This window comes from Danio aesculapii, chromosome 12 (genome assembly GCF_903798145.1).
Source record: "Danio aesculapii chromosome 12, fDanAes4.1, whole genome shotgun sequence".
In the NCBI taxonomy this organism is placed as follows: domain Eukaryota; kingdom Metazoa; phylum Chordata; class Actinopteri; order Cypriniformes; family Danionidae; genus Danio; species Danio aesculapii.
In genome coordinates, this window is record NC_079446.1 from 30,421,512 (window position 1) to 30,448,943 (window position 27,432).

The following is a 27,432-nucleotide window of genomic DNA, read 5'->3' on the forward strand; positions in this document are numbered from 1 at the left end:
GTTCGTAACATTTATTTAATCAACAGATGCAATGCAATTTAAAACTTAACAAAAACAGACAGGTGCAAAAATTTGGGCACCCCAACAGAATAATGACATCAATCTTTTGTACAGCCACCTTTTGCTGAAATAACAGCCTGTAGACACTTCTTATAGTGAAGGATAATCTCTGAATTCTTACTGAAGGCATTTTGGGCCATTCTTCTTTGCAAAACGTCTCTAGTTCAGTCAGGTTTGATGAGTGCCGAGCATGAACAGCCCTTTTCAAATCAATCCATAGATTTATAATGATGTTCAAGTCGGGGGACTGGTATGGCCATTCCAGAACATTGTGTCTTGTCTGTGCATAAATTCCTTAGTAGATCTGGAACTGTGCTTTGGATCACTGTCCTGCAGAAACATCCAACTGTGGGGAAACTTCAGCCTCTTGACTGATTTCTGAACATTATTCCTAAGAATCTGCTGATACTGGATGGAATTCATGCGACCTTTAACTCTGACAAGTTTTCCTGTACCTGTGCTTGCCACACATCCCCACAGCATGATGGACCCTCCACTGTATTTTACAGTATGGAGCAGGTTTTTCTCCTGGAATGCTGTGTTCTTGTTCCGCCATGCAAAGCACCTGTGGTTGTGGCATTTGTCCACTGTATATTTTTCCAAAATGACTCCGGCTTGTCCAGATGAGCCTTTTCATACCTCAAATGACTCTTGTTGGCAGAGTGCAGAAAAGTCCTCTTCTGCATCACCCTCCATTGAGCTGTTCTTTTTGAAGAGTGTGCTGAACTGTGGAACGATGCACAGTGACATTATCAGCAGCAAGATGATCCACAGGTGATCCGTGGTTTGTCTGTGACCATTCTAACCATTCTTCGCCTTTGCCTTTCAGATATTTTTCTTGGTCTAGCACATCTTTCCTGCAAAAGAAATGTTCCTGTGGCCTTCCATTTACTTACTATATTTCTGGCTGTGGAGATAGAGACTTTAAACCTCTTTGACAGCTTTTTGCATCCTTCTCCTAATTGATGATGGTAAATTATCCTAGTTTTTAGGTTATATTGAAGTTCTTTTGAGGTTCCCATGTTGCTACCTGCTGGTTAACTATAAGGAGAACCACAACAAGCAATCAGCTATCTTAAATATCCTTTTTCATGATTGGTTGCACCTCTGTTAGGATTGTTAAGGTTCACTGAGTCACTCAAATCAATTGTGTGTTGTAATCAATCAGCATTAAGTGACTACAGGATTTGAAATCCACACAAAAGAGATTTCATAGCCTATATGCAAAACTTTTGCATAGCCCATTGTCCAGTTTCACTTTAATTCCACACATCTCAATACTGCTACACTATAGATTTCTGTCTGAAAAACATGACATTGTCTAGATTCTCTAGATACCGAATGGCATTTCACGGTGATCTTCTCTTATAAAGAAAGATCACATAACTATGCAGCCAGAAGGGTGCCCAAATTTTTGCATAAAACTGTACACGCTTTATGACATTTTAGCAATGCAATACTAATCTTTATTTTGCTTATTTCAACAATAACCTGTGAAATTGCAGTAAACAAAAGAAAATGGAGATTAAACAAAGCAAATTAAAGCTGTAGTGAGAGGATCTCGTGTTGTGACATTGGCTGTCCATGCTTCAACTGAAACCCTTTTTATGATATACTGATAAAATTAAAAATAAGTTCATTAAACAACTCAATGTTTGTGCGTGTACAACATGGTCAAAAGAAAAAAAACAGGTCATGAAGTGCTAATCAAAAGGCACAACAGTCCATCAAACTGTAAGCTTCCCACAGGTCCGACATTAGTTAGTCTTACACAATAAAGTACATTTTTAAGAACGTTCTTCATGTTAAATGTAATTTAGAAATGAATGGAGAGAGTTCTGTCCATCTTGTCAGGTATTTTCTTTGTTCCACAGCCATCATATCGCATTTTATGAACATGACAACATTGTTTTTATAATTTACAGGAAATAAACTTCTTAATATTCATCTTGGGCTGCCCTTAGATTGAAATATGGATGGTCAAACTTGTTTTCTGTACCAGTATCTTCTCTGCAGCGATAATTCACTGAAAAATCAGCTCTATATACATATATCAATAAGCAGGCCTCAAATGGTGTGTTTGGTCTAGATCAGGGGTGTCCAAACTCAGTCCTGGAGAGCCGGTGTCCGGGTATGTTTAATTGGGATTGGAATAAAATATGCAGGACACCGGCCCTCCAGGACCGAGTTTGGACACCCCTGGTTTAGATGTTATTGTTCCACGTGGCTCTTCTCCGTCTGAGCAGATTCAGGAAAAAGGCTTGGGTTTTCCACCAGAGTTGCACGGATCTTCTTCTTCTCCTTGAACCGGCCAGAATGAGAGACTTTGACGTGACGGCCTTTGGTGGCAGATTTGGTGGCCACTATTTTTTCCAGTCTGGCATCTAAATTGCTGTCTGCCGCATCATGGTCCAGGTCTTTATTTGCATTGTTGGTGCTGAAGTCTGGCGGGATTTCGTACAGGACTTTCGCCTCTGACTTCTTTTTCTTCAGGAAGGTGAGCTTCCACCATGCAGGGTCGGCCATGACAGGTCTGAAGGAGTGATGACAGTGAAAGCATATTTGTTAGACAGCTAAAGGATAAAGATTTTGGTTAAACTCATAGTACATAGGTCTCAAACTCAACTCCTGGAGGGCCACAGCTCTGCACAGTTTTGCTCCGACCCTAATTAAACACAGCTGATCCAACTAATCAAGTTGTTCAAGACAACTGGAGACTATTAAGCAGGTGTGAGTTGGAGGTGATTGGAGCTGAACTATGCAGAGCTGTGGCCCTCCAGGAATTGAGTTTGAGACCACTGCTCATAGTATGAATGCAAGTCAAGATGTGGGATTTGTGTAGTGCATAACATAATACTGATTTGTCAATAACTGCATTCTTTTATCGACATATACACATAGTAGTTGATAATGTTTGTAAGAATATTTTTTGATGATGGAGAAAGCTTTGCCTTAGATTTTGAAACTGTTTTGTAAGCTAAACATGGCAATATGTTAGAAAGATTCAAATGTGTTTAACATGAGAAACATAGTAGAGACATGTTATCAGCTTGCTTATCATGTTAAGGAATGTCAATCATGTGCTAAAACGTGTTAGAAACATGCTAGCAAGATGGTAATTCATGCATGTCACGTGTTAAAGGTGCAGTAGTTGATCTGCCAAAATGCTAACTGTTAGCATAACAGCTTTGAAAACACAGACCCTCCCCTGCTGTCCAAAGCCACGCCTTCTGAAATAACGAATGCGCACCTTAAAGATGACAGAGACCCACTAGATCATGTCATTCGCCAGTTAGAAAACTTTACAGTACTTTATAATACTACAATTCTGAACGAAAAACTGTATTATATCTAGCACATTTTCAGTTGTGTAGCAGGCAAAACTTTTCATGTGCAATATTTCATGCATGCAAGGATCGCTGGTCTCACTCTCTCACGCGCTTTGTCCTAAAGCAACTACTGTATGCTTAGTGCTTGGCTGGTGAGGTGCAGGAATTACACTTATTTCTGAGTCATACTTCAAAGTTGTATGGCAAACAATATTGGAACCGCGTCACAGGCTGTCATTGTTCAAAAATGAGCCAATGTGATGTGAATATAAAGCCAACATCACCTTGGTAAAGCAGGCTAGGTGAAATAGCGCTTTTTACTTATGTTTTGTTGTTAAACTAAATAAAAATCTGCATTATCCATGCCGTAAAAAGCCTTTTGAAATTGAAAATAGTCACATTAATCTTTCGCTGGAAGATTTCAGTGACTGAACAACACTTCTGTGCATATAACCCATTCATAACAACACAATCTACATAAGCTTTGCTTGACTAAAATAGTTTTTAAACAGAACCTGTCCTTCCTCCAGTGTGCAAAACTAACTCCAATATTGATTCAGGATTTTGAAAAGTTTTGATTCAGCACTTGTTTTTACCCCATGTCTCTCTCTCTCTCTCACATGTGAACGTGCTTGCACACACAAACGGCAGATCTGCGTGAACGGGATGCACAGATGTACAAGTCTACATTTGCTGACAGACAGTTTGGGCTATTTATCAGAATTATGGGAAGTGTCGGCACGACAGCATTTAATTGGATGAACATTTTTTTAGTCTTATGCCTTACCCAGAATATAAAAATATATATAAACACATCTAGATCATTTACTTTAATCATTACTATTGGAATGTGGAGAGACTTTCAACCAGCACAACAAAAAATGTTTCTGAAGACAATCACCTACTGCGCCTTTAATAATACACAAAGCCTTGTTAATAATGCTCATAATATGCTAGAAATGAGGACATGATAGCAGCATGTCCAATAAAAACAGTTTAGCTTGGTTAAAAATTTGCTTGTTTTTTTGTTGGCACGCTGCTACCATGTTACAATCACAGCTAACACGCTTTTATCTTGGTAACATATTACTATATTATGTTTGCTAAGGTGTTTAGCATGTTTATCATGCTGCTAACATGAATAAGCATGTTTCTAACATGTTGCATTAATTAAAGTGATAGTTTACCCCCCAAAAATGTAAATGTCCTCACTATTTACTCACAACTTGATTACAAACCTTTATGAGGAATTTAATTTGTCTGTTAAACACAAAAGAAGATATTTTGAAAAATGTAGGAACCACTGACTTCTATAGTAGTAGTACTTCTATAGTTCGGCTTAGTCCCTTTTAATAATCTGCCACAGTGGAATGAACCACCAACTTATCCAGCATATATGTTTTACGCAGCGGATGCCCTTCCAGCTGCAACCCATCACTGAGAAACACCCATACACTCACATTCACACTCATACACTACGGACAATTTTAACTTACCCAAATCACCTATGAGCGCATGTCTTTGGATTTGTGGAGAAAACCGGAGCACCCGGACAAAACCCACACGAACACGGGGAGAACATGCAAACTCCACACTGAAATGCCAACTGATCCAGCCGAGGCTCGAATCAGTGACCATCTAGCTGTGAAGCGACATCGCTACCCACTGTACCACCGTGCCGCCATAGTAAAATAAATACTATGGAAATCAATGGCAGGTTTGCAACATTTTTCAAAATATCTTCCTTTTGTGTTTAACTGAAATAAAGAAATTCAAACTGGTTTGTGACACATGAATGATGGGCTGAACTATCCCTTTAAGATTATGTAAGCATTTTTAACACATGGCTAGCTCATTTTAGTCATACCTAGCATGATTTGCATCATGTTGCAAGCATGAATCAGCATGTTGTTTCCACATTTAGCACAACACTAACAAATTGCTTGTATGACACTGTTAGCATATCTGAGGTTGGTTTCAAAGCTTTGCTGGAGATGGATTAGTATAATGTTCTACTCAAGCTAGCATATCAGAACAACATGAGCATGCAGGCACATTTGCCCACTTCAGCACATTCGAAACTAGTTTTCAGTGAGGTCATCCGTGTATCTCCTCATCTAATGATTAGATTAGAATAACGTGAGGACACCTGACTCTCCCGCTGAGCTGTTTAATTAATGAACAGCACCACTGGATCTCCTGTCATTCCCCTGAGATCTGAGACTCACCAAAATAACACTGTGTGAACCACGACGCATGAACGTCAGCACAATGGACAACTTTGTGTTTCGTCTCACTCCAATAAGAGTATCAAATTGTTATGTAATATTGCTATTGTACACATCACAAAGCATGTACAATGATTTACCCATTGTGATAGCAAACAGGAGACTCACACACCCACTCACTGGTGACTGGTATCACACTACAGGGAGTGTCATCTGGTGCCTTGGCAACATTGTCATAATCATTGTTAAATAGAGAGTATAATGAACATGTGATGGTTCGTCCTGCGGGGTTTATAGCATTGCTGTGCGATAAGAGTTTAAGTATCAGATCTCAAGTGATCTTTAGAAGCTTCTAGTAAACACACCCTTCACAAAGTGTCTGCAATTTTGCTTTATGATGGTTCAATTATGTAAACAAGACAGTGTCTCCACGTGAATGTGTGTTTATTGCAAATTCTATTAATTAAGACTTCAGGGTGGATTTCTTTTTCAGAAAGATACAGATATCAGAAATAACTATAGAGTACAAACACAAACTACTATCTATCTATCTATCTATCTATCTATCTATCTATCTATCTATCTATCTATCTATCTATCTATCTATCTATCTATCTATCTATCTATCTATCTATCTATCTGTCTGTCTGTCTGTCTGTCTGTCTGTCTGTCTGTCTGTCTGTGTCTGTCTATCTATCTATCTATCTGTCTATCATGGACATAGAATCTGGCATAGAATCTGGCAAAGAAGTGTTGTTCCCCTAATTAAACCATTATTTGGGTTATTAAACAGCAAAAATTATTTAAATATTTTCTCGTATTTCAGACCCATCTCCTGCCACCCTCCCGTTTTGTTATTTCTCCCGGATAACTCCCGTAAATGTTACTTAGCTGTGTTATTCAGACACCTCACCCCGACACCTAGACATCCCCCAACCTAAACCCCTTAAATAAAATCATTAATTTTGTTTTAACCATTAGAATAAAGTCCAGAAAAAAGAAAATAACACTTAAATAATGCTGTAGTACCTGCCAATGGCAAAATAAGGGGGCATTTTAAACACAAGGTAACCTTTTTATAAGGTAACGCACACTCTCCACTGGATTTGTCACTGATCTTCTGCAATTACATAATGACAGGATTCAGTCACTTTTAGCAGCAGCTCCTACTCTTTCACCTTATTTGCACTCAGTTTTTTTTTTGTGGCCAAGTAGTTTGTCCATATCTGCACGGGAGATCTTATTGCAATCTAAAAATGACTGCAACTTTTAATGCTGGGAGTCAGGTGCTTTCCTCAGCTAAGTTGTGTAAAGGCAAATTTATTGCTTTTATTGTTCATACTTATTGATAATGTCACATTATGAGCCACAGCATGCATACGGCACATGCCAGATTAGTTCTTTCCTCAAAAGATCAATAAAAATGTCTGACCGCAAAAAAAATTATTATCATTATAATTGTATTGTATTATATATATATTGGGAAAAAAACTATTACAATATTAAAACTAATATAATTAATAAGTGTCACAATTATTGTCACCCATAAAAATTCATAATCTCTTTTTAAAAATGTTGTAACCCTAAAAAGTCAAATATGGACAAACCCAACATTTGGTTTAAAGGGAATATTTCACCCAAAAATTAAAAGAAGAAGATAAAGATATTTTGGAATAAACTGGAAACCTTTAACCACTGACTTTAATAGAATGAAAAAAAAAAACAAATACTATGGAAATCAAAGATTCCATGCTTCCAGCTTTCTTCAAAATATATTTAATGTTTAACAGAAGAAGGAAACTCATCGAGGTTTGAAATAAGTAAAGTGTAATTTTCTAAATTCAGTTCTTACTTCCAGCAAATGAATAAATGAACAATAATAACCAAGTGTGGTAAAAAAAAAACAAGTTCCAAACACGCGTCCTATTCTTATGCCCCATATAGTGACGCATACATCTCCAAAACCTGACAGGCGGATAACTAACGCGCTCTGCGCTGGACTTTAGACCAGCTTTTAGTTGTCAATGGCATGGTCTATTTTAGTTTCTCAAAATAGCAACGGACCAACAATGCACATTAACACACCCCCTTTATAGACCAGCACACCCATGAGTCCACAAATTAGTCCAAATAGATTTGCTATTTAAACAATGTGGCGCAAAACGTAACAATTAGGGTTGCGCTGGTCTGAAAATAGCAAGAAATCGCACCATGCACGTCCTGCGCCTTATTGTGCCAGGTGTATGATAGGGCCCTAAATGACACTTTTTAATCCAAAGGTTGGGTTTGTTTATTTGACCCAGCGCTGGGTCACAAAAACCCAGCATCCCATTGATGTTGTACATATTTCTAGTGTGATTAGGAACAGAAAATTGTTGAACCATGTAAATATGAGGCAACACAAAGGCCAAAGGCACTCAGTCTTTCATCACAATGAATAAAAATAAAACATGGCTGTGAATTGAAAAAGTTGTTGAGCTTCACAAAATGGGAAGTGGCTGTGAGAAAAATAGCAGTGTGAAATGAAATTCACAGAAAATGCCCATTTTCACCACCGGGACAATGATTTAGAAATTCCAGTCAACTGAGAGTGTTATATGGTAGAGGTTTTATGTTATATGGCTCAAGAAAATCTTTAAAAATCACAGATTTGTAGAATAGGGCTTCTACAACCCCTAAAAATTCTACAAAACTATGATCCGATATTACCTATCACAACAAACAGTTTAAGGATCTCATCCAAAAGCAAACTCAAGCATCTTCTTCTTTTCTTTTCTTTTCTTTTTGATAATATTTTGAGGAAAAGATCAGAAGGTTAAACAATAAAGCCATTTATTCACAGCCTTCCACCAGTGGTGCCAATATTAAAGGAGGGCACTCTACATATCTGCAGCTGATTCTTGAAAGTCGTCTGACCTTCAACAAGAAGCTCTGACACTCAGAAGTTAAACACTCAGAGCTGGATAATAAGTTACTTTGTTTTCCTCCTTATGTGGCACTCAAGACGCTCAGAGATCACAGAGAGAGAACAGTGAGCCTGTCTGAAGCTAGGAAATAACTAACCAGGTTAAAAGCCTTCCCGCTGATACGAGAGTTTGAGGAGAGCAGAGGTTAACCTGAGGGCAGCAAGTCTTATAGAATCAGAGAGTGTCAAGTTTGCCTGCAAGTCTATGCCTGGACATTATATCACTGAAGTTTGTGTCCCGAATATTACATCTGTCTCATGCGGTAATATGACTGATATGTAAAACAGATTTTGAAGAAGACCTTCACTTGATCATTTATTGGAATTTACGAGGAAAACAATATACAGTTGAAGTCAGAATTATTAGCCCCCCTTTGAATTTTTTTCTTTTATAAAATATTTCCCAAATTATGTTGATCAGAGCAAGAAAATTTTCACAGTATGTCTGATGATATTTTTTCTTCTGGAGAAAGTCTTATGTGTTTTATTTCAGCTACAATAAAAGCAGTTTTTAATTAGTTTATTTTTTATGGTCAGAATTATTAGCCCCTTTAAGCTATATATTTATTTGATAGTCTACAGAACAAACTATTGTTATACAATAACTTGCTTAATTACACTAACCTGCCTAGTTAAACTAATTAACCTAGTTAAGCCTTTAAATGTCACTTTAAGCTGTATAGAAGTATCTTGAAAAATATCTAGTCAAATATTATTTACTGTCATCATGGCAAAGATAAAATAAATCAGTTATTAGAAATGAGTTGTTAAAACTATTAAAACTATTACTATTAATCTTCTCTCCATTAAACAGAAATTGGGGAAAAAAATAAACAGGAGGGTTGATAATTCAGGTATGCAAATAATTCTTACTTCAACTGTATATTGTGTTACATCATCCTTTATTCACACTCATGTGGTTTAGACCTTTATAATATTATTCTGTTAAACACAAAAGAAGATATTTTGAAGAATGCTAATTGCTTGCACATATTGACTGCCATGTAGAAAAAAATTACCATAGAAGTCAATGAGTAGACTACTAGCATTTTTGTGTTCAACAGAAGAAAGAAACTCAAGTGAAGGCTGAGTAAATGATGGCAGAATTTTCAATTTTTGGGGGAACTATACCATTAAACTAGAAGATGATAATGTCCAAGACCTTAGCAGCTACAGCTGAAATAAGTTGTTTGCATTTTCACTTTATTTCAGTCAAATCAACTATATATGATATGTCAGTCAATATATAAACTGCTTGAGAAACTGTTCTACTGTGATTATTGGTGATGAAAATAAATTATGTTCAATAAGATGTACTTGTGTTTACTAACTGTTTATTCAGTAAAACATGAATTTTGAACTGTAGGCCTACATAAACTTTAAACAGCAATTTTTTTGACAGATACTGTTGAATCTGACAACTTTAGTCAAAAGAAATGATAATTGTCTTATATTTTGTTTAATTTCAAGTTTTTATGCTTCTAGTTTATTGTAATATGTTACTGTCACACACAAAAATCTCACAGGACAAAATAAAAAAACGTAATGGATAGTTTTAAAAAAACATTCTTCGTAAGGTTTCAGACCTTTATGATTTCTTTTTTCCATTGAACACAAAAGATTTTTCGAAGAAAGCTAAAAACCTGTAACCATTGACTCCCATACTTGGGAAACAAGTACTTTAAATGTTAACGATTACAGGTTTCCAGATTTCTTCAAAATATCTTCTTTAATATTTAACAGGAGAAAGAAAGTCAAATATGTTGTAAAGAAGTGAGGGTTGTGTAAATGATGACAGAATTTTTATTTTTGTGTGAACTATCCCTTTAGGATCCTAACACAGTAAAGCATCCTCCTCACCTGAAATGTAGTTTCTCTCCTCTTCGAAAAGCTCTCTCTTTTCTCTCTCTCTCTCTCTCTCTCTCTCTCTCTCTCTCTGGCTTCAGAAAAACAGGTCTCCAGAAGAAGTTAAACCATGGTGGCCGTCGTTAATCGTCAGTCCTCCTCAGTGTTCAGTCTCTCTGCTTCTCCTTGTCCTGCTCACCTGTTTTCTTCCCGGGCTTTAATGACTCCAGCAGCCTCTGAAAGTGCGCTTTGAGTGGCGAGTGTGCGCTACAGGTGTCCTCTTTCCCCACAGTCTCTCTGTCTTTATCAGCTTCTACACACAGCCTCACACAAACGTAGTGTTTCAGGCCAGCTGAACTTTAGGTGCAGCTCAGCTCAGCTCACTGCAACACGAGTAAATGTTACCGCCATGTGATCGAGAGAGGGAGGGCGAAGCGATGCGAGTGAGTGAGCGATCTCAGCAGAGAGTCCAGTGCGGGTCAGCCTGAAAACACGACTTCTTTGGAATCTAGTTATTAATGCAGTTCTGGGCAGTTTTGTTATGTGCGTTTTGTGATAGTCATAAAAAAATCATACCAGTCAGAATTGCAACTTTTTGGCTATTCGTATTTGGGTTTTTTTATGTATTCAAGTATTTCGATGTTGTGGCACTGTTGCAATTTGTGTCTGAAGATTTACAATAGCTACAGCGTTTTAAATAGTTTTCTCCATATTATTATGCTCTTCTCCACCGAACCATGAATATTTATTACAGCAGCAATTTCAAACTTCAGATTCATATCTTTGATCCATATCTTATATAACTTAATTAATATGTTTATGTAGGTTTGTAGATCTCTTATAAATTACAATTTAGTCTTACAAAAAATGTCATTTTTTTATTCATTTTTTAAAAGATAATCTCTTTTTGGGGGGGAAAGGGGGGCTGTGAGTGGGTATTTTGTGAATTTTAATGTACAAAAGTACAATAATTTTTAAACTTACAATGTCTAGATATTTAAATGCAAATTTTCAGATAAATAAAACAATGCCTCATTTGCATGTTCAGATTTTATATATATATATATACAACAGTTCTGTCTGGTTCTCGAATCTGATTGGCTGATAGCTTTGCAATATTCTACAATAACAGCACCCTTCTGTATTACTTCGCCCACATAGTGACAGAAAATCAATAAACTCACTACTGTTTGACAAATATTGCAGCTGTTGGACAACATAATGTACTTTTTTAGGCGAGAATGTTATTGTTTAGATTGCAACTATGTCGTTTGTTTATAAGGATAGTGCCTAATTTACATATTTATAATTTCAGAGATGGGGGTTCATTCCTCTGTGGCGAACGCAGATTAATAAAGAGACTAAGCTGAAAAGAAAATGAATGAATAAATGATAATTTCGGAGGTAAAGCGCATCAGTATTCATCAGCCTGTCATACTGAGCAGAACAAAGACGGTTAACGTTCTGCCACAAGATGGCGACAGAGAGCCCATAATAAGCCTTTCGAGGAGAAAAACTCAGCATAATTTCAAACTACAGCTGATCAAATCATTATAAAGCAGGTAAGTGACATTCATCAATCCGATCTCTCACTTTTATCATCACTAAGGACACTAAGGCACTAGGCCTGCGCACACTTCCCACCAGTGCCGATATACAGCCATATCACACTGCTACTCATGTTATATTGCTCATATATATATATATATATATATATATATATATATATATATATATATATATATATATATATATATATATATATATCCCCTAATTTTTAAAACACTGTCGTCCAATGTCTTACCTAATTAACCTAAAATGTCTAGTTAAACTGATTAACCTAATTAAGCCTTTAATTAAGCCTGCAATTTAAGCTGAATAATATCTTGCAAAAATCATCATGGTATAGACCAAATAAATCAGTTAATATTATTATGTTTTAAACCGCACTTGGGAAATATCTGAAAAAGAATACAAATTTCACAGGAGAGCTAACACAATAGCATTGTATGTCGCAAATAACACTTCAATAAATGTTTACAATTAAGAAAATAATATAAAGTTTTGTAACTGTTCTGTATCCTGTCATACTGCAAATAAAGATCATGGCACACATTTCGCATTTAATGTCTTTTTGGATGGTAGCAGTGATGTGTTTTTGTATAACAGCACAAGCCTGCATATCACCTGAGCTTCTTCACTATTTCACCTGTGGTGTTTATTAAGATCAGATGAGACTCACATTTGAATAATGTGGGGAAATCACTGGATCCTCAGCTCAGATAGGAGCTGATTTAAATGTCATTCAAAAATTATTAAAATAAAGCACTGCCTTTGGTTCCCCTTAACTGTTACATCCATTGTGCTTCACAAGACCATAAAAGAGCTTAACTGATTTAGGATTAAAGTTCTGATTTCTGCTCTCTGCAAGGATCTGAAATGGTCTTTAGGGGTATTAAAACAGCTCTGCCTGGAGTACAATGTAAGTCTCTTTCAAAGGCCTCTCTTGGGTAAGCTGGTTATAAAGTACAGTGCTGCAGAATTTGCTCAAGATAACCAAATTAAGAAACAGGACTACAATCCTATCTTTGATGTTAACATTGCATAATGTGTCATACTGGCCTTTATTTTCTTTGCAAGTTTAAGAAATACTTGCCTGTTTCTGTCAACCCTGGCGCGTCTTGTTGGAAATACTTGAAACACCTTAAGTCAAATTTACAGCTGAAGTTCCATTGGCTGGCATAGTATGGCAAGCTGTTGTTACATTTAATCTAATTGTGATCACAATATAATTTTTATGTACTAGTAGTTATCTTTAGGTACTAGTACTAATATTTATAATAGATACTCCTGCTTTTTTAAAATGTTAGTGGTAAGATTTTTTAAAGATTAAAAAAACGGTGGCCATTCTCACAAGTCATATTAGGACAAGTGAGGATGAGATCTGACTATAACAATTGTTAGTAATGATTACAAAAGATACTGTTTAATAAATATGTTGTACCTAACAGCATCTAATAAATTGTACTAGTTTTGAAATGTCTATTGGTTCCTCTAAAATGCATTTTTTTGTCCAATTTTGTGTCAGCTATATGGACAAACCCAACTGTTTAACAGTTTAGAGTTTGCAAATAATCCTTTTATGAAATTATATTATTAAGAAGAAAGTCCAAATGTGCGAATATAAAACCAACTTTACCTTTATGTGTAAGTTCACATACCCTGCCATACAGGTGTAGTTCACTGTCAGAATGCAGTAGTTTTGCGTGTTGGTGATTAATTACCCGGGCCTTGTATAACGTTAACTACGACTTCTTTCCTTGTCTTTGGCTAAGCAGAACCTCGGTTTTTAGCACTACATAGTGTTGAATCTGATCATCCTGGAGCATTATTTCTTGCACATGACCACACAGAACAACATTGTTGGCATCCAAAGACTTGTAGATCTTTAACTTCTCTTCTGTAAAATCACTTGGAGCTTCAATGAGATTGTATATTTGTGGCTGGATGCTTGGTCATTTCGTCTTATCCAATATTCAATGGACCTGTCAGATGAACGCCGCTCACTTTAACGTTAATTTTGGCGAATCACTGTGCTTATCACTGGGTGACGAGCTGTTATAATATGCTGAAAGCATTATGTAAATAATATATATATAATATGTAATCAATATATCTTATTTCTAAGACAACAACAAACTGTATCGCATGTCATTCCCTCGCTGTAAATGCTAGCGCTCCCGGTTTCCACCTCCATGCGTGCGCATCCTGAATGTTTACAAACATGGTAATTGGTCTATAGAAAAAGCAGAAGTCATTATCTAAACTTTTACACTTTTACTGCAATAGAAACATTACTAGTCACTATTTAAATAAGTGCTCATTTATAACGAAAAGGTACTGTTGTTTAATATGTATTAGCATTAGTATCTAATGAAACGTAGTAATGACTACATTTGCTTATTTAATATTCACATATAATGAATACATGTAATGAATAGGTAATTTGTAAGCAGTGGTACCCACCTGATTTCACAAGGAAACGTAACTATTTTGTTTTATCAGTTTAGTGGCTAATTCGTAGATAGGGTCTGTCTGCGGACTGCAAGATGGACGTAACATGACGGGGCCTTACTTGTAGTACATTAGAGGCATACCTTGAAGTTATGAAGACCCACATGTCAAAACTATGTTGTTAGCAAGATGGCGTTGTACATCAGTTATTAACGTCTACACCTCCTCACCTAAACCCAACCATCACAGTTATTAACGTCTACACCTTCTTCAACCCTAAACCCAATCATCATAGTTATTAATCTTTACACTTACCCCAATCCTTAACCCAACCATCATAGTTATTAACGTCCACACCTTCCTCAATCCTAACCATTACAGTTTTTAATGTACAGCCGCGAGTTGTGGAGGTTTTCATACTTGACATGCTCGCCATTGTACTTTTATCTGCAACCACAGTCGAGGTCGAAAACAGATGTGACCTATTATGCCGCCCTCACTATGTCGCCTAGGTTGCCTCTATGGACAGCACCTAAAGAAGAAGTATTTACAATTGTACATAATGTTAAAGATGCTAGTCAGCCTATCTAAAATGTTTTTTTTTATTAGTAGGCCTGAGGTAAGTCTGTAGATTTAAAAGTTTAATGTTAAAACGGCTTGCCATAATGGAGGACGCATGTTAGAGATAAGGTGTGCTGTGAACTGGCTAACAGAAAAATCTATAAAACCACCTTGTTCAAATAAAGCTGAGGAAAGAGCAGGATATTTAACATAAATGTACATACACATAAAGTGTACATTATGAATTGTGCAAGCAGAAAGAAGCACAAAAGTAATGCGCTGCACGACGATGGAAGCTTTTCAAAGATGTTACTGCAGGTCTGATTATGAGTATGAAAGGAAGCTGCGCCATCTTGTGGACAATTCTAGTTAACTGTCTCTGATAATTGATGGAAAAAAAAAAAAACTAAATAAAAGAGAAACATTTACTTCAGGCAGGCTACTGCTAATAAAAAGTGAAATTCAGGGATTGAAATATATTTATTTGGGCTACTTAATTTTGTGTTATGTTTTGTTATGCTAACGATGGAAGCACCTGATTGGAGAGGCTATTCATACTTAAATATTTTTGAGTTTTTGTAGCAATTTGAGATGAGTTATGGGCTTGTGAGTTTAAATATGCTCATTTGCCGGGTGTTCATTTTAAACCCCGATAGTAATTCATGTTTAAAATAAAATTAAATAGCCATTCTCTTTATTACCAAATTTGCATCATTGTAAAATGTAAATAAGGACATCTATTTTTAATGTCGTAATTTTATTTGTGTTTGCTATTTTATTTTAAATCAATCTACATCAATGTTCTTCCAAAAGAGATCCGAGATCATTAGGGGCCCTCAAAATAAACTTCCAAAGGACCTCAACATGTATTCAAATAAAAAATAAGAAAAACAGCATTAAAATAAGGCAAAAAAAATCTAGATAGGTTTATTCATATTTTATGTATTTGATAACAAATACATTATGTAAATGTAAAAAGAAACAATAACTTTAAACCAAATAACGGGCCTTTAGATTAAAAGGGCGAATAAGATGTGAATAAAAAAAACAGTTGGTGTTGACTTTTATTTTGGCGTTACAGGGAAGTGAATACGGGTCCTTCTATCCTTGCAGTTCATTGGTGTTTCAGCGAACGGAGCGTTTGACGCATTAGTGTCGCGTGCGCTGATTGGCCAGTTGTGGATGTACGTGTCAGTGGAAATGTAAACTTGTGCTGAATCCTATCGGTTTGTTGTACAAGCATGGAGTCGTTTTAGCAATTCTTTTAACAAAATAACGACAGTCACAGTCGCAATGGAGGTAAAGCTATAACAATATTATTATTATTACTTTATAAATTAAGTCATTTTTATCAGACTTCGTACTCCTTGCTTGTGTAAAGAAAAGTCATCATGTTTAAAGACACTGACAAGCTGTCAAAATCTTTTCCAAGAATGTAATTTTGCATAACTGAATGACTGTTATTTCAGTAATAAACATATATTTTTCCAGCGATACAGTAATAATGTGCCAAAAGTTGACGTAACTTAACTGTTGTTAACGTGTATAAATTACAATTGTTATAAAACATTTCATTCAACAGAACATCCAGAATCTCCCTATTGACATCCAAACCAGTAAGCTCTTGGGTGAGACTGTCTTATAGTCATTTGTGATTTTTTGTTATATTTTTTCTAAATGGGGCTCAACTTGTATAAACAACAGCTTAGATCTTGCACAAAGATGAAATGTCTTCTTCTTCTTCTTCTTCTTCTTCTTCTTCTTCTTCTTCTTCTTCTTCTCCTCTATATTTTAGATTGGTTGGTGGACCGAAGGCACTGCACACTGAAATGGCAAAGTGCAGTTATGACCATTAGAGAGAAAATTAATGCTGCCATTCAGGATATGCCTGAAAATGAGGAGATCAAACAGCTGCTCTCCGGCTCATGTAAGGAAAATTCCAGCGTTCTTGTTTGTCTGACTGTTATCTGCATTATATTTCATTTTAGATATACTCATACTGATTTATTGTTGCTTTTGCAGATATTCACCATTTCCATTGCTTACAAATAATTGAAATATTAAAAGGAACAGAAGTGTCCACCAAAAATATTTTTGGCAGATATTCATCACAAAGGATGAAGGTGCTGTTTATTTGTATTTTTGTGTGCAATTTGTTACTCAACATTGTAATCAGTCTACGTATCATTCTAATATTATTGCAAATTAGGGCTGTGATTATTATTTTTCCCTGCGATTATATATAGCTATATAAATACTTTTCACCACATGACTTAAATAGTTCTATTTGGAAAGTCATTACTTTAGATTGATCGGGATGAATGTATGGAAGTGAAATATAAATATTATATATATTACATATAATATTATTATATGTAATTAATTTTATATATGGGGTGACACAGTGGCTCAGTGGTTAGCACTGTCGCCTCACAGCAAGAAGGTTGCTGGTTTGAGTCCCTGCTGGACCAGTTGGCATTTCTGTGTGGAATTTGCATGTTCTCCACATGTTCGTGTGGGTTTCCTCTGAATGCTCCGGTTTCCCCCACAGTCCAAAGACATGTACTGTATTGGTGAATTGAATAATCCAAAATTGGCCAAAGTGTATGTGTGTGAATGAGTGTGTATGGATGTTTCCCAGTACTGGGTTGCAGCTCGAAGGTCATCTGCTGTGTAAAACGTATGCTGGATAAGTCGGTGGTTCTTTCCGCTGTGGTGACCCCTGATAAAGGGTATAAGTTGAAGAAAAATGAATGAATGAAGGAATGAATGAATTATATACTTATAATAAACAACCTACAGTCATAAATAAACGCTATGGTGAAAATATTAAAGTGAAATGAACAGCGCTTTATAGTTTCTGGGGAGTGTCTAACAGTATTCGGATACAGAAAGTGAATAATCAAATGTAAAAGAGCATTGTTTTCATCATATAAATAATTCTATCAACTTAACACTTTTTTTATGCTCTTTATGTTCTCTTAAAATGCTTTAAGCTCTTAAAATGTTCACATAGGCCTTAAAAACACATGGACATTTTAAACTCACTCTATAATGGTTAAATCGTGGGTGTCAAACTCAGTTCCTGAAGGGCCGCAGCCATACACAGTTTAGTTCTAACCCTACTTTAACGCAGTCGCCTGTAAAAACCCTTTAAAAAAATTATAAGTCGATGCCAGTGGTGTAGTGGTTAGTGCGTCGACACATGCACTCCGCTGCTCACGGCGACCCGAGTTCGATTCCCACCTCATGGTCTTATGCCGATCATTCCCCTTTCTCTGCTCCCCATGCTTTCCTGTCAATACTCTATACTGTCCTATACAATAAAGGTGAAAAACCCTTTAAAAAATTATAAGGTTTTAAAGGCCTGTAGGTTTTAAACAAGCCTGAAGGACTCAATTATTAAGATCAGGTCTGTTTATTTGGAGTTGGAACTAAACTGTGCTGAGCTGCGGCCTTGCAGGAACTGAGTTTGACACCCCTGGGTTAAATTCTGTGTCTCAACAAATCTCATGTGTTTTGACTTGTGGATTCTGGCCATCTATATTCATCTCAGCATTGCATATCTTGCGATGTGACTATTGTAGATGCACACATCGCAATATCGATGCTCAAACTTTATATTGTGCAGCCCTATTACAGATAATATATCATCACTGTCTATCACATCTATGCAAAATAAAAATATGAGACCTCTTAAAAATTCCCAGTTTCTCTGGATTTACAATTTCAAGAGTTCACACTTGGCTAATAATCAATAAGCGTATTTGGCGTGCTGTCCCGGGAGAGAGCCCTGAGCTCGTAATATCCTCGAGCCCGGGGCTCTCTCCCGTTAGAAGGGTGAGAGGGGAGTTCGAGCTCAGGTAGGTCTCGAGAACTCCCCTGCTTATCGCCGTGTGGGAAGTGTAAACTAAGGTTGTCTTAGGTGATAATTTGGTTTAGTCGATTGGCTATGGTTCATGTTTTTTGATGGTGGGAGGAAACCGGTGAACCTGGGGGAAACCCACACATGGGGAGAACATGCAAATTCCACATAGAAACGCCAACCAGCCCGATAGGAGGTTAGACCAGCGGTGTTCTTGGTTATTTATAATGCTTCCGTAATCATCTAATGGGTCAGATTACGGAGCTAATGAGGAGCCAGCCGTGTTGATCATAAGCATGTGATCCTCTCGAAATTAGTTTATAAATAAACCACACTTATAGTTATATGTTTGAAGTATTCTGTAAAATACTAAAGGCATTTATACCACAATACCAATATTTTAACTTCAGAAGAGTCAAGAAATTAGTATTTCAATGGTAAAAAGCAATAAAAAGCATGATTTTAACAAAAAAATTATAATTTTTTTGTGATTTTATGAAAAAAGAAACTAAATAACAATTATTTTTCTTTGTAAAACCCATACTTAAACAAAAATCTAGAGAAACAAATTATGTTTAAGTGTGCCTTAATGTTTCCATAGATGTATATTTACATATAGTTAATAAACTGTAATAAACTTCATTGACAGGACTGGCAAGAGATCGTGTCCATGTATGAAAAAGACAATGTCTATTTGGGTAAGCAATCATCAAATCACCATTTTTAAATTTTAGACTACACAATCACAGTGAGATGATAGTATGTATGTGTGTGTTTAACCCCAGCTGAAATGGCCAGTATATTGGTTCGTAATGTAAGTTATGAAGGGCCAGCTCTAAGGAAGCAGGTGTCTAAGGCTCAGCAGCTGCAGCAGGAGCTGAGCCGACGAGAGGTGGAGTGTCAGAGCGGTTCTGCCGACATGAGGGAACGCTATTATGCTGCCTGTAAACAGTACGGCATAAAGGTGAGTCATGATTGTCATTTATTGTAACATAATGGCTATTACATGTACTAACAAATAACATTTGTGTTTCACAGGGGGAAAACGTGGCGAGGGAGTTGCAAGCGCTGGTTAAAGATCTGCCTGTGGTTTTAGAAGAAACTGGAAAAAAAGCAGCCTGTCTGAAAGATGCCATAGAGTTTTACACCGCATTCACTAAGTTTGTCAGCGACTGGCAAGTGTTCCTTTCATTTCTAATGTTGCACCTGATTCTTTTGATCGATATTATGAAATGTTTGTCAAAGTTTACATGCTTTTTCAGGTCTGAGGAAGTACTGCCCTTGCTGAGGTTTGTCCAGAAGAAAGGAAACACAACTGTATATGAGAGGAAGACTGGAATTGTGCCTAAAGTTGTAGAGCGACCTGTAATGGAAGAAGCGCCACCAGATGTCGTTACAGAGGAGACGGTTGGTCTGATAAGACTATTCTAGATTTCAAGTTTTCGTGAGACCTAAACAAAGAATCAGTATTGTCTTTCCCTCCAGAATCTCTCGGTCTTTCTTGATTTGTGCAGATTGACTGGGGTGATCTTGGCAGTGGTGTTGGTACTGGTAGTGAAGAGGTGAATTTTAGGATTTCTGTTGAGGATGGTGTGGATTGGGGTATCAGTCTTGAGTCTGGTACTGAGGTAAGCGCCTTAAATATTTACTACAGATATATTCAGACCCTTCATGACATAGAATTAAAAGTGTCTTCCAATCCACTTTAGGAAACAAGTGCTGAGGGTATTGACTGGGGAGACTCTGAATCTGCCCCTCTGGAAATAGAAGTTGTGGATGTGGGCACAGACTGTAAGTTGTCTGAACTTTGGATGTTTACAGTTTGTTTATTGAACAGCAAATTAATAATGAAAGAATTTAGCTTTGCCATTACAGGAATTACATATATAATGTATGAAAAAAGTTACTTTGAATTGAAATAATATTACGCAATATTATTGCTTTTATAGGTTTTGAAATACTGTATGAAGTAGAGAAAAAAAGTTTTAAAAACCTTTTAAAATATTACAAATAGCAAATCATAGTGCATGTTTACATTAAAATCATTTTGAGTTTCTGTCTTTGATAATAAAATAAATCTGTTTATCAATGAATAAATCTCAAAGAATTGTATTTAATTGATTTTCAATTCGGTAAATTCAGTAGAATCAGTTTAAACTAGGCATATATAATCAGAACTTGGAAAACATTTAAGTCTATTGTGCAAAATATTGCATTGTCTAAAATAGGGCTGCACAATATATCATTTCAGCATCGATATCACAATGTGATCGTTTGCAATAGTCCCATTGCAGCATATGCAATGTTGAGTTTGTATTTTAATATATCATTTGCATGTGTTTATGATGCCTGTGATTCTATAATGATTTTAAAAGCATGCAGACATAATAAATTGTACCATGTGTGTCCTTGACTATGATTTATTTTATTGACTTATTTTTATGATTCAGTTACTGTACTTGAATACTGTTAGACTCGGGAAACAATGAAACACTTTATTTCAATTGTATCTTTTTCTTGACTGTATTTATAGATTGCCATGCATGAAAATACTCATGCAAATACAGAAATGCACAGCAAATAGCACAGACCACAATAAAAATGTGTCGGGGAACCCCCAAAAGTTTATAGATTGTTAATTAGATTTTATAGAGATGCACATAGTAAACATTCATTTATCAATCTCAGACGAAAATACTCACAAGACATGCAAATACAGAAACGCATGGCAAATAGCACAGACCACAAGGAAAATGTCGGGGGACCTCAAAAAGTTTATATTGTTTATTAGATTATATGGAGATGTGCTCCCACTGCAGGATCATCCCAATCAATCTAACATTATAAATTCTTTCCAAATTAAGTCTATATATTAAGTCATCTGGTGAAATTGTGTTCATATCGCAATAAATATCGCAAAATAAAAAAATTTTCCAATATCATGCAGCTCTAGACTAGAATATAATTTACAGACTGCATATAGGCTGTCATCCAGTTCACAATACTTCTAATTCATTAGCTGCTCTGTGGTAATTCTTATTTGAAAAATAAGGGGGATAAGTCTCAATACTTTGCTATTTTGAAGGTCCTGATGGTGTAGCCAGAGGTGAAGATGCCCTTTCTATTCTGGAAAACTCACAGACGCGTAGCCAGTTCATCAATGAACTAAAGGAGGTACTCTTTTTTTTTTTTTTTTCACTGTTTTAAGTATTATACAGAATTTTAAATCCCTACCAGACCATATCAAACTTATTATGTGTTTCTTTGGGATAGTTGGAAATGTTCCTGTGTCAGCGGCTCAGTGAGATGCGTGAAGAAGGCGACTTGGTGGCCATGAGTCAGTTCCAGCTGGCTCCCTCAGTGATCCAGGCTCAGACTTCTCAGCGTGTGCAGGTCATGCTGGCAGATGTGCGTGAGCTGCTGAATGGGCTCACTTCAGTGCGAATGCAGCATCTGTTCATGATCCAGGCATCACCACGGTAATTACACACTCTCAAACATCTCACACACTGGGAATGCACTTGTACCCTTGTGTGCCGTTAAGGATGTTTTCATCCACTTTGGTGAGCTTTTGAGTCATAATTTGGCCACAACTTGTTGAAGTTATTTTGTTGAAGCAAATGAAGTTATTTTGGTGACATCATATTTTGACACATTTTTTGGGAAAATGCTTTAAAAAAATTAACAATAGTTAATAAGCAGCTTAGCTATCTGCTGTTTTACTCCATAGAACTCGATATATAAGCCATAAACTTTTTTGCACAGGCCTATCTAAAGGGTTAAATATGCCAACTGATGATCAACAGTAAAAATGACACATTTTACCTCTTCCCAACAGTGAAAACCAGAAACATTGCATCATTATATGGTGTCATGGCTTTGCAACCAAAAAAAAGTCATTACAATGGAAGTCTATAGGGCAAAAACAGCCATGCACATAATGAAAGGGTAGTAAATTTGAACAGCACATAAGGGTTAAATTTGTCATACAGGGGAGATCAAATTTAGAGCACAGACTACTACTGCATAATCTTGTTTAAAGTAGTCCTAACAAGCAAAAGACCAGTATTCCAGCACCTTATAAGTTACATGTATTCTGAAAACAAAACAAAATATCTAAAAATAAATAAGCTAAGCCCAGCTTACACAGTCATGATTTGATCATTGAATAATAATCTGTGGTCTTTGATCATTGGTTTGACATGTTCACTGACAGCTAATTAATGGCCATTGCTATCATATTTTTGGTCTAATAAAGTTCTGGCAGTGCTGAAGATTTCAGACTCTTTCCTTCAGCATGATCTCAAACCAACAACCAATAGGAGCACTGAATTTGATAACAGAATCAGCACAACTTCAAATAACCTCAGTGAAATATCAAAAACAAAATTCTGGTTTTATTATTAAGGCATGATTAAAATGACCACTAGTGATTATGTTTGCCTTGAGGTATCGTTTCAGATTGCAGATTAGAGTATGTGTTACATAGGGAAAGTGATATGGATTGAAAGATGACGTCAAACTCGTGACGGATGAGTCTTATGCGTGTTTGTGTTTGGCACTTTTTGATTGTTGTTCAATCTGACATTGACAAATGAGATCTTACATTGTGACATGGGGATCATGGTCGTAGAGTCTGACAAGCTACAATAACATAGGATTATTAAAAATTGTGCATTGCGAGCCAGGCTTTAAAAGATATGTGAAAAAAAAATTCTGATCAAAAATGACAACACTTTCAGATCAACACAGTTATTTTGTAATCTGGCGGTAATTTACTCAATTTTCTGACAGACACTATTTAACTGACAGTCTAACTTCGAGGTCAAAGTGATGACCCGTTTCAGCCACAGCAAGAGAGTTGATGGTTTCATAACTGTGATTTCTAGAATAATGCATATTTACAATGTCAACAACTCATTGAATTCTTGGAAAATGCTGATTGTCCACAAAAGACAAATGTACAAGAGGACAGGATAATATGGAGAATCTCAATGAGCAATTGACCCTTCGCAACCCCCATCCCACTTCTCTATGTCCGACAAGCTTTCAGTTTCAGCCATTATCAGTTTGTGCACTCCCCAAGGAAATCATAATATCATAATGACTACACAGCAGACATAAAGCTCTGCAAACAGCCATACAAGGGATATATTCAGTATGTGAGCATAAATCTAAATGAAAACAAGCTAAATTAGTTTAGATCTAAGTCTAGTAATGGGAAATTCAGATGGTTTAAATATAATTGTTACATATTGATTTCCTAACATAATTCACAAACACATGTAAACTGTGTCATCTCGAATAAGACAACAATAATGCATCTACAAAATTACAGACAGTAAAGATCAGTTGTTTGCTTATCTGGGTCTTCAGGCTATGCAGTTTAAGTTCTCATCTCACCTGTCATCTTCCGAGTCCTCATATAGTTCACAGGTTATTTTGCTGTATCTCAACATTTTAGAGAATTTGGACCAAAAGCTCTGCAGTGAGCAAACCTCTCCACAGCAGAAAGAATAGGAAAAACTAGACTAACCTTAGGAGCATGTTCTGTGGACCAAGAACTGGTCCAAAGTTCACTGAAATTAAACTTTTATAACTAATTTCGATCTAATGGGAAATGGTTTGTCATCAAACTGAGGAAAGACTGAATCTAAAGTGTGTAAAGAAATAGGAGAAAGATGGAGGAGAACGTGTCATGGTTTGGGTGATGTTTTCTAGTAACCTGTTATTTTAGAATGATGAAGATAACGTTATTTCTGAGAGCGAAAAGTCATTCTTTATAAATTGTTCTGTAATTTACGCCACTTTATATCAGACTATATTACATACAGTGTTTAAATAAATATAAATGCTAATCCTAATTTCTTTGAAGAAAATAAGACACTAACTAAACAAACTAAAATTAAAATGTACATTCAACAGTAATAAGCTCTATGAAAGTAAATAATACATTTAGCCGATGTGAACTTGAAAGATTTGGTTTGTAGATACTGCTTAATATTATATATATTTTTAAATTGTTAGATCACTTGTTATATAGTTACTTCAGTTAACAGCTTTATGGTTGGGCAAGATTGAAGCTGTCATCAGCAGAGTAATAGTAAACAGCTAAATTAAGGTAATGAAAATAAATTATTTAAATACTTTTACTACAATATGAGAAATGTCAGACAACATTACCAAGTATGAAACCATTAGTCAAGTATGAACTGTCATGAAATGCAGACTCGTATCATTTCTGAGCACTAAATCTTCAAGTAAAATCTGATATTTTATTTTTCTGCCATTTTTAAATATTTGCGACATGAATACAGTTTCAGAAGATGGTTTGAATAGCTCTATTTGAGGGTTTTCTGGCATAGGTCTCAAACTTGATTCCTGGAGGGCCGCAGCTCTGCAGTTTTGCTCCAACCCAAATCAAACACAGCTGATCCAACCAATCTAGGTGTTCAAGACTACTAGAGACTTTTAAGCAGGTGTGAGTTGGAGGTGGTTGGAGCTAAAATCTGCAGAGCTGTGGGCCTCCAGGAATTGAGTTTGAGACCACAGTTTTATGGGGCGTCTAACAGTTTTCGGTTACAGAAATTGAAAAATCACAATGCGAAAAAAAATGCGTTGCTTAAAAAAAAAATGCGTTTCTTACTTTGTTTTGTCTTGTTTCTAGTCCAAGTATCAAAAAAATTCTAAGATCAAGTAAAAATATTGAGTTTTTACCATCAGAAGAAATGTCAAAAATAAGACATTTTTTTGGCTTGTTTTAAGGAAATTATCTGCCAGTGGGGTAAGTGAAATAATCTTGTTTTTGCTTTGAAATATAGATATTTGGACTAAAAACAAGTAAAAATTCTGAGTATAAGATATTTTTTTGCATAAATCCCATATAAATACAGTGACAATACAATTCTGTAGTTTTTGGTCAACTATAATTTAGACTGGATATTGTACATCTTTGTGATGTGACTGTTGCGGATGCAGACATTCCAATATCGATGCTAAAACGATATATTGTGCAGTGCAGCCCAAGCAGTCATTTCATTGCCACTGTGGAAAGCGATTGGCCTCTGCTTATTATCCTGCAGCTGACTGGCAGATTAGCAGCAGCTATTCCATCAAGATTTAATACATAAACACGGCACATTCATTAACATGCTAAACTATTTCAAAAGCTGAATGATTAAACTGTAGTTTCAAGATGATGTCGCTGAAATCTTCCAGTCAGATGATCTTAAAATCTGGCATTGTGTGTGTTTTTGGCTCAGCTATGTGGAGCGTGTTTCGGAGCTGCTGCGGCAGAAACTCAAGCAGGCTGATATCATGGTATTGAAACGTGGCACACTAGCTGAAAAACGACAGGAGGCTCTGGAAGAACAGGCCAAGCTGGAGCCCCGAATTGATCTGCTGGCTGCTCGCACCAAGGAGCTCCAGAAACTGGTAGAGTAACCCGTTATAATGATGTGTTCGTGGATATGTTTCAGCTTAGGTTTATTATAATACATGTTAGATTCTAGCATGTACCGTAAACTCATGCTTGGTGGCAGTGTGTTATATATAAGAAATTAGATCAAAAGAGCAGAAACGATTAAACTAATGTAGTTAAATGTCACTGTGGTCTGAAAACTAAATCCAGGATTGGTTGAGAATAAAAAGAGCTTCCCCTATCTAAACATCTCTCTCTCTCTCTAACACACAGATTGAAGCTGACATTTCAAAAAGATACAACAACCGTCCTGTCAACCTCATGGGAGTTCATGTGTGACCAAGAAAGAGTATTTACAACCTGCACAGATGTGTCATTTCATAAATAAATGTTTTCTCATTTAAATCAGGTGGGTGATTGTTTGGGGTTATTCCTTTTTTTATGGAGGAATAAAATTGTTGCAATCACAGCGCCTTGAATATTCAAAGAAGGCCGTAAATAACTTTTGCTTCCACTGCTGGCCTCATTTGTTTGAAGTGCTGATATATGACAGTGTTTAAATATATATATATATATATATATATATATATATATATATATATATATATATATAAATACTAACCCTAATTTATTTAGAGAAAACTTCTTTAAACAAACTAAAATTAAAGTGTACGTTCAACAGTAATAAGCTTTATGAAATGATAAATATTGCCTACGTGAACTTGAAGATGTTGGTTTGTAGATGCTGATTAATAGAATACATTGGGTTAATGGGTTTACAGTTGAGCATGATTAAAGGGGTGGTCCAGAGTGTATTTTAAGGCTTGGTTGTGTTTATAAGATGCAAAGCAATGTGTGCTTATGCTTTATTTGTAAAAAAATCACGTTATTTGTTTCATATATCTTACTTTGATTATAAACGGCTACTCAGCGAATATGAAAACGACACTTAGTTCAGGCTCTGATTGGTCAGCTAACATAATATGCTGTGATTCACGCATCAGCTCCATGTCACCAGGAAAAGCGCTACGCCCCTACAAGCATGCGCTTGTCCTCTGCTCTGTAAATACTGTCAGTGTGAGTAGCTGTTAGCCATATCAGTTTGAGCCTGAGGCCCTGTTTACACTAGTACATTTTAGTTTTAA

At 36.1% G+C, this 27,432-nt stretch overlaps 2 protein-coding genes across 3 annotated transcripts; one reads left to right on the forward strand and one right to left on the reverse strand.

Annotated features, from left to right (window-relative positions):
* Position 1: 1 nt before the first annotated feature.
* Positions 2–10,853, reverse strand: prr15lb (proline rich 15 like b). Its single transcript, XM_056470125.1, has 2 exons — positions 10,443–10,853; positions 2–2,593 (listed from the first exon to the last, which is right to left on the reverse strand). Exon 2 carries the CDS (start codon positions 2,584–2,586, stop codon positions 2,272–2,274), a length of 315 nt encoding a protein of 104 aa, XP_056326100.1. The 5' UTR covers positions 2,587–2,593; positions 10,443–10,853; the 3' UTR covers positions 2–2,271.
* A 5,334-nt stretch (positions 10,854–16,187) lies between these two features.
* On the forward strand, positions 16,188–26,692 carry cdk5rap3 (CDK5 regulatory subunit associated protein 3). 2 transcript variants are annotated; one of them, XM_056469370.1, is made up of 14 exons: positions 16,188–16,301; positions 16,585–16,618; positions 16,798–16,929; positions 17,025–17,125; positions 19,517–19,565; positions 19,653–19,831; positions 19,906–20,042; positions 20,130–20,274; positions 20,382–20,495; positions 20,577–20,658; positions 21,953–22,041; positions 22,141–22,346; positions 26,130–26,301; positions 26,561–26,692. In XM_056469370.1, the coding sequence occupies exons 1-14, from the start codon at positions 16,296–16,298 to the stop codon at positions 26,624–26,626; spliced, it is 1,512 nt and encodes a 503-aa protein (XP_056325345.1). In that variant the 5' UTR covers positions 16,188–16,295; the 3' UTR covers positions 26,627–26,692. The 2 variants fall into 2 exon arrangements, with proteins under 2 accessions (XP_056325345.1, XP_056325344.1); XM_056469369.1 differs by having other exon boundaries at positions 16,189–16,301; positions 16,585–16,630.
* Positions 26,693–27,432: the final 740 nt, after the last annotated feature.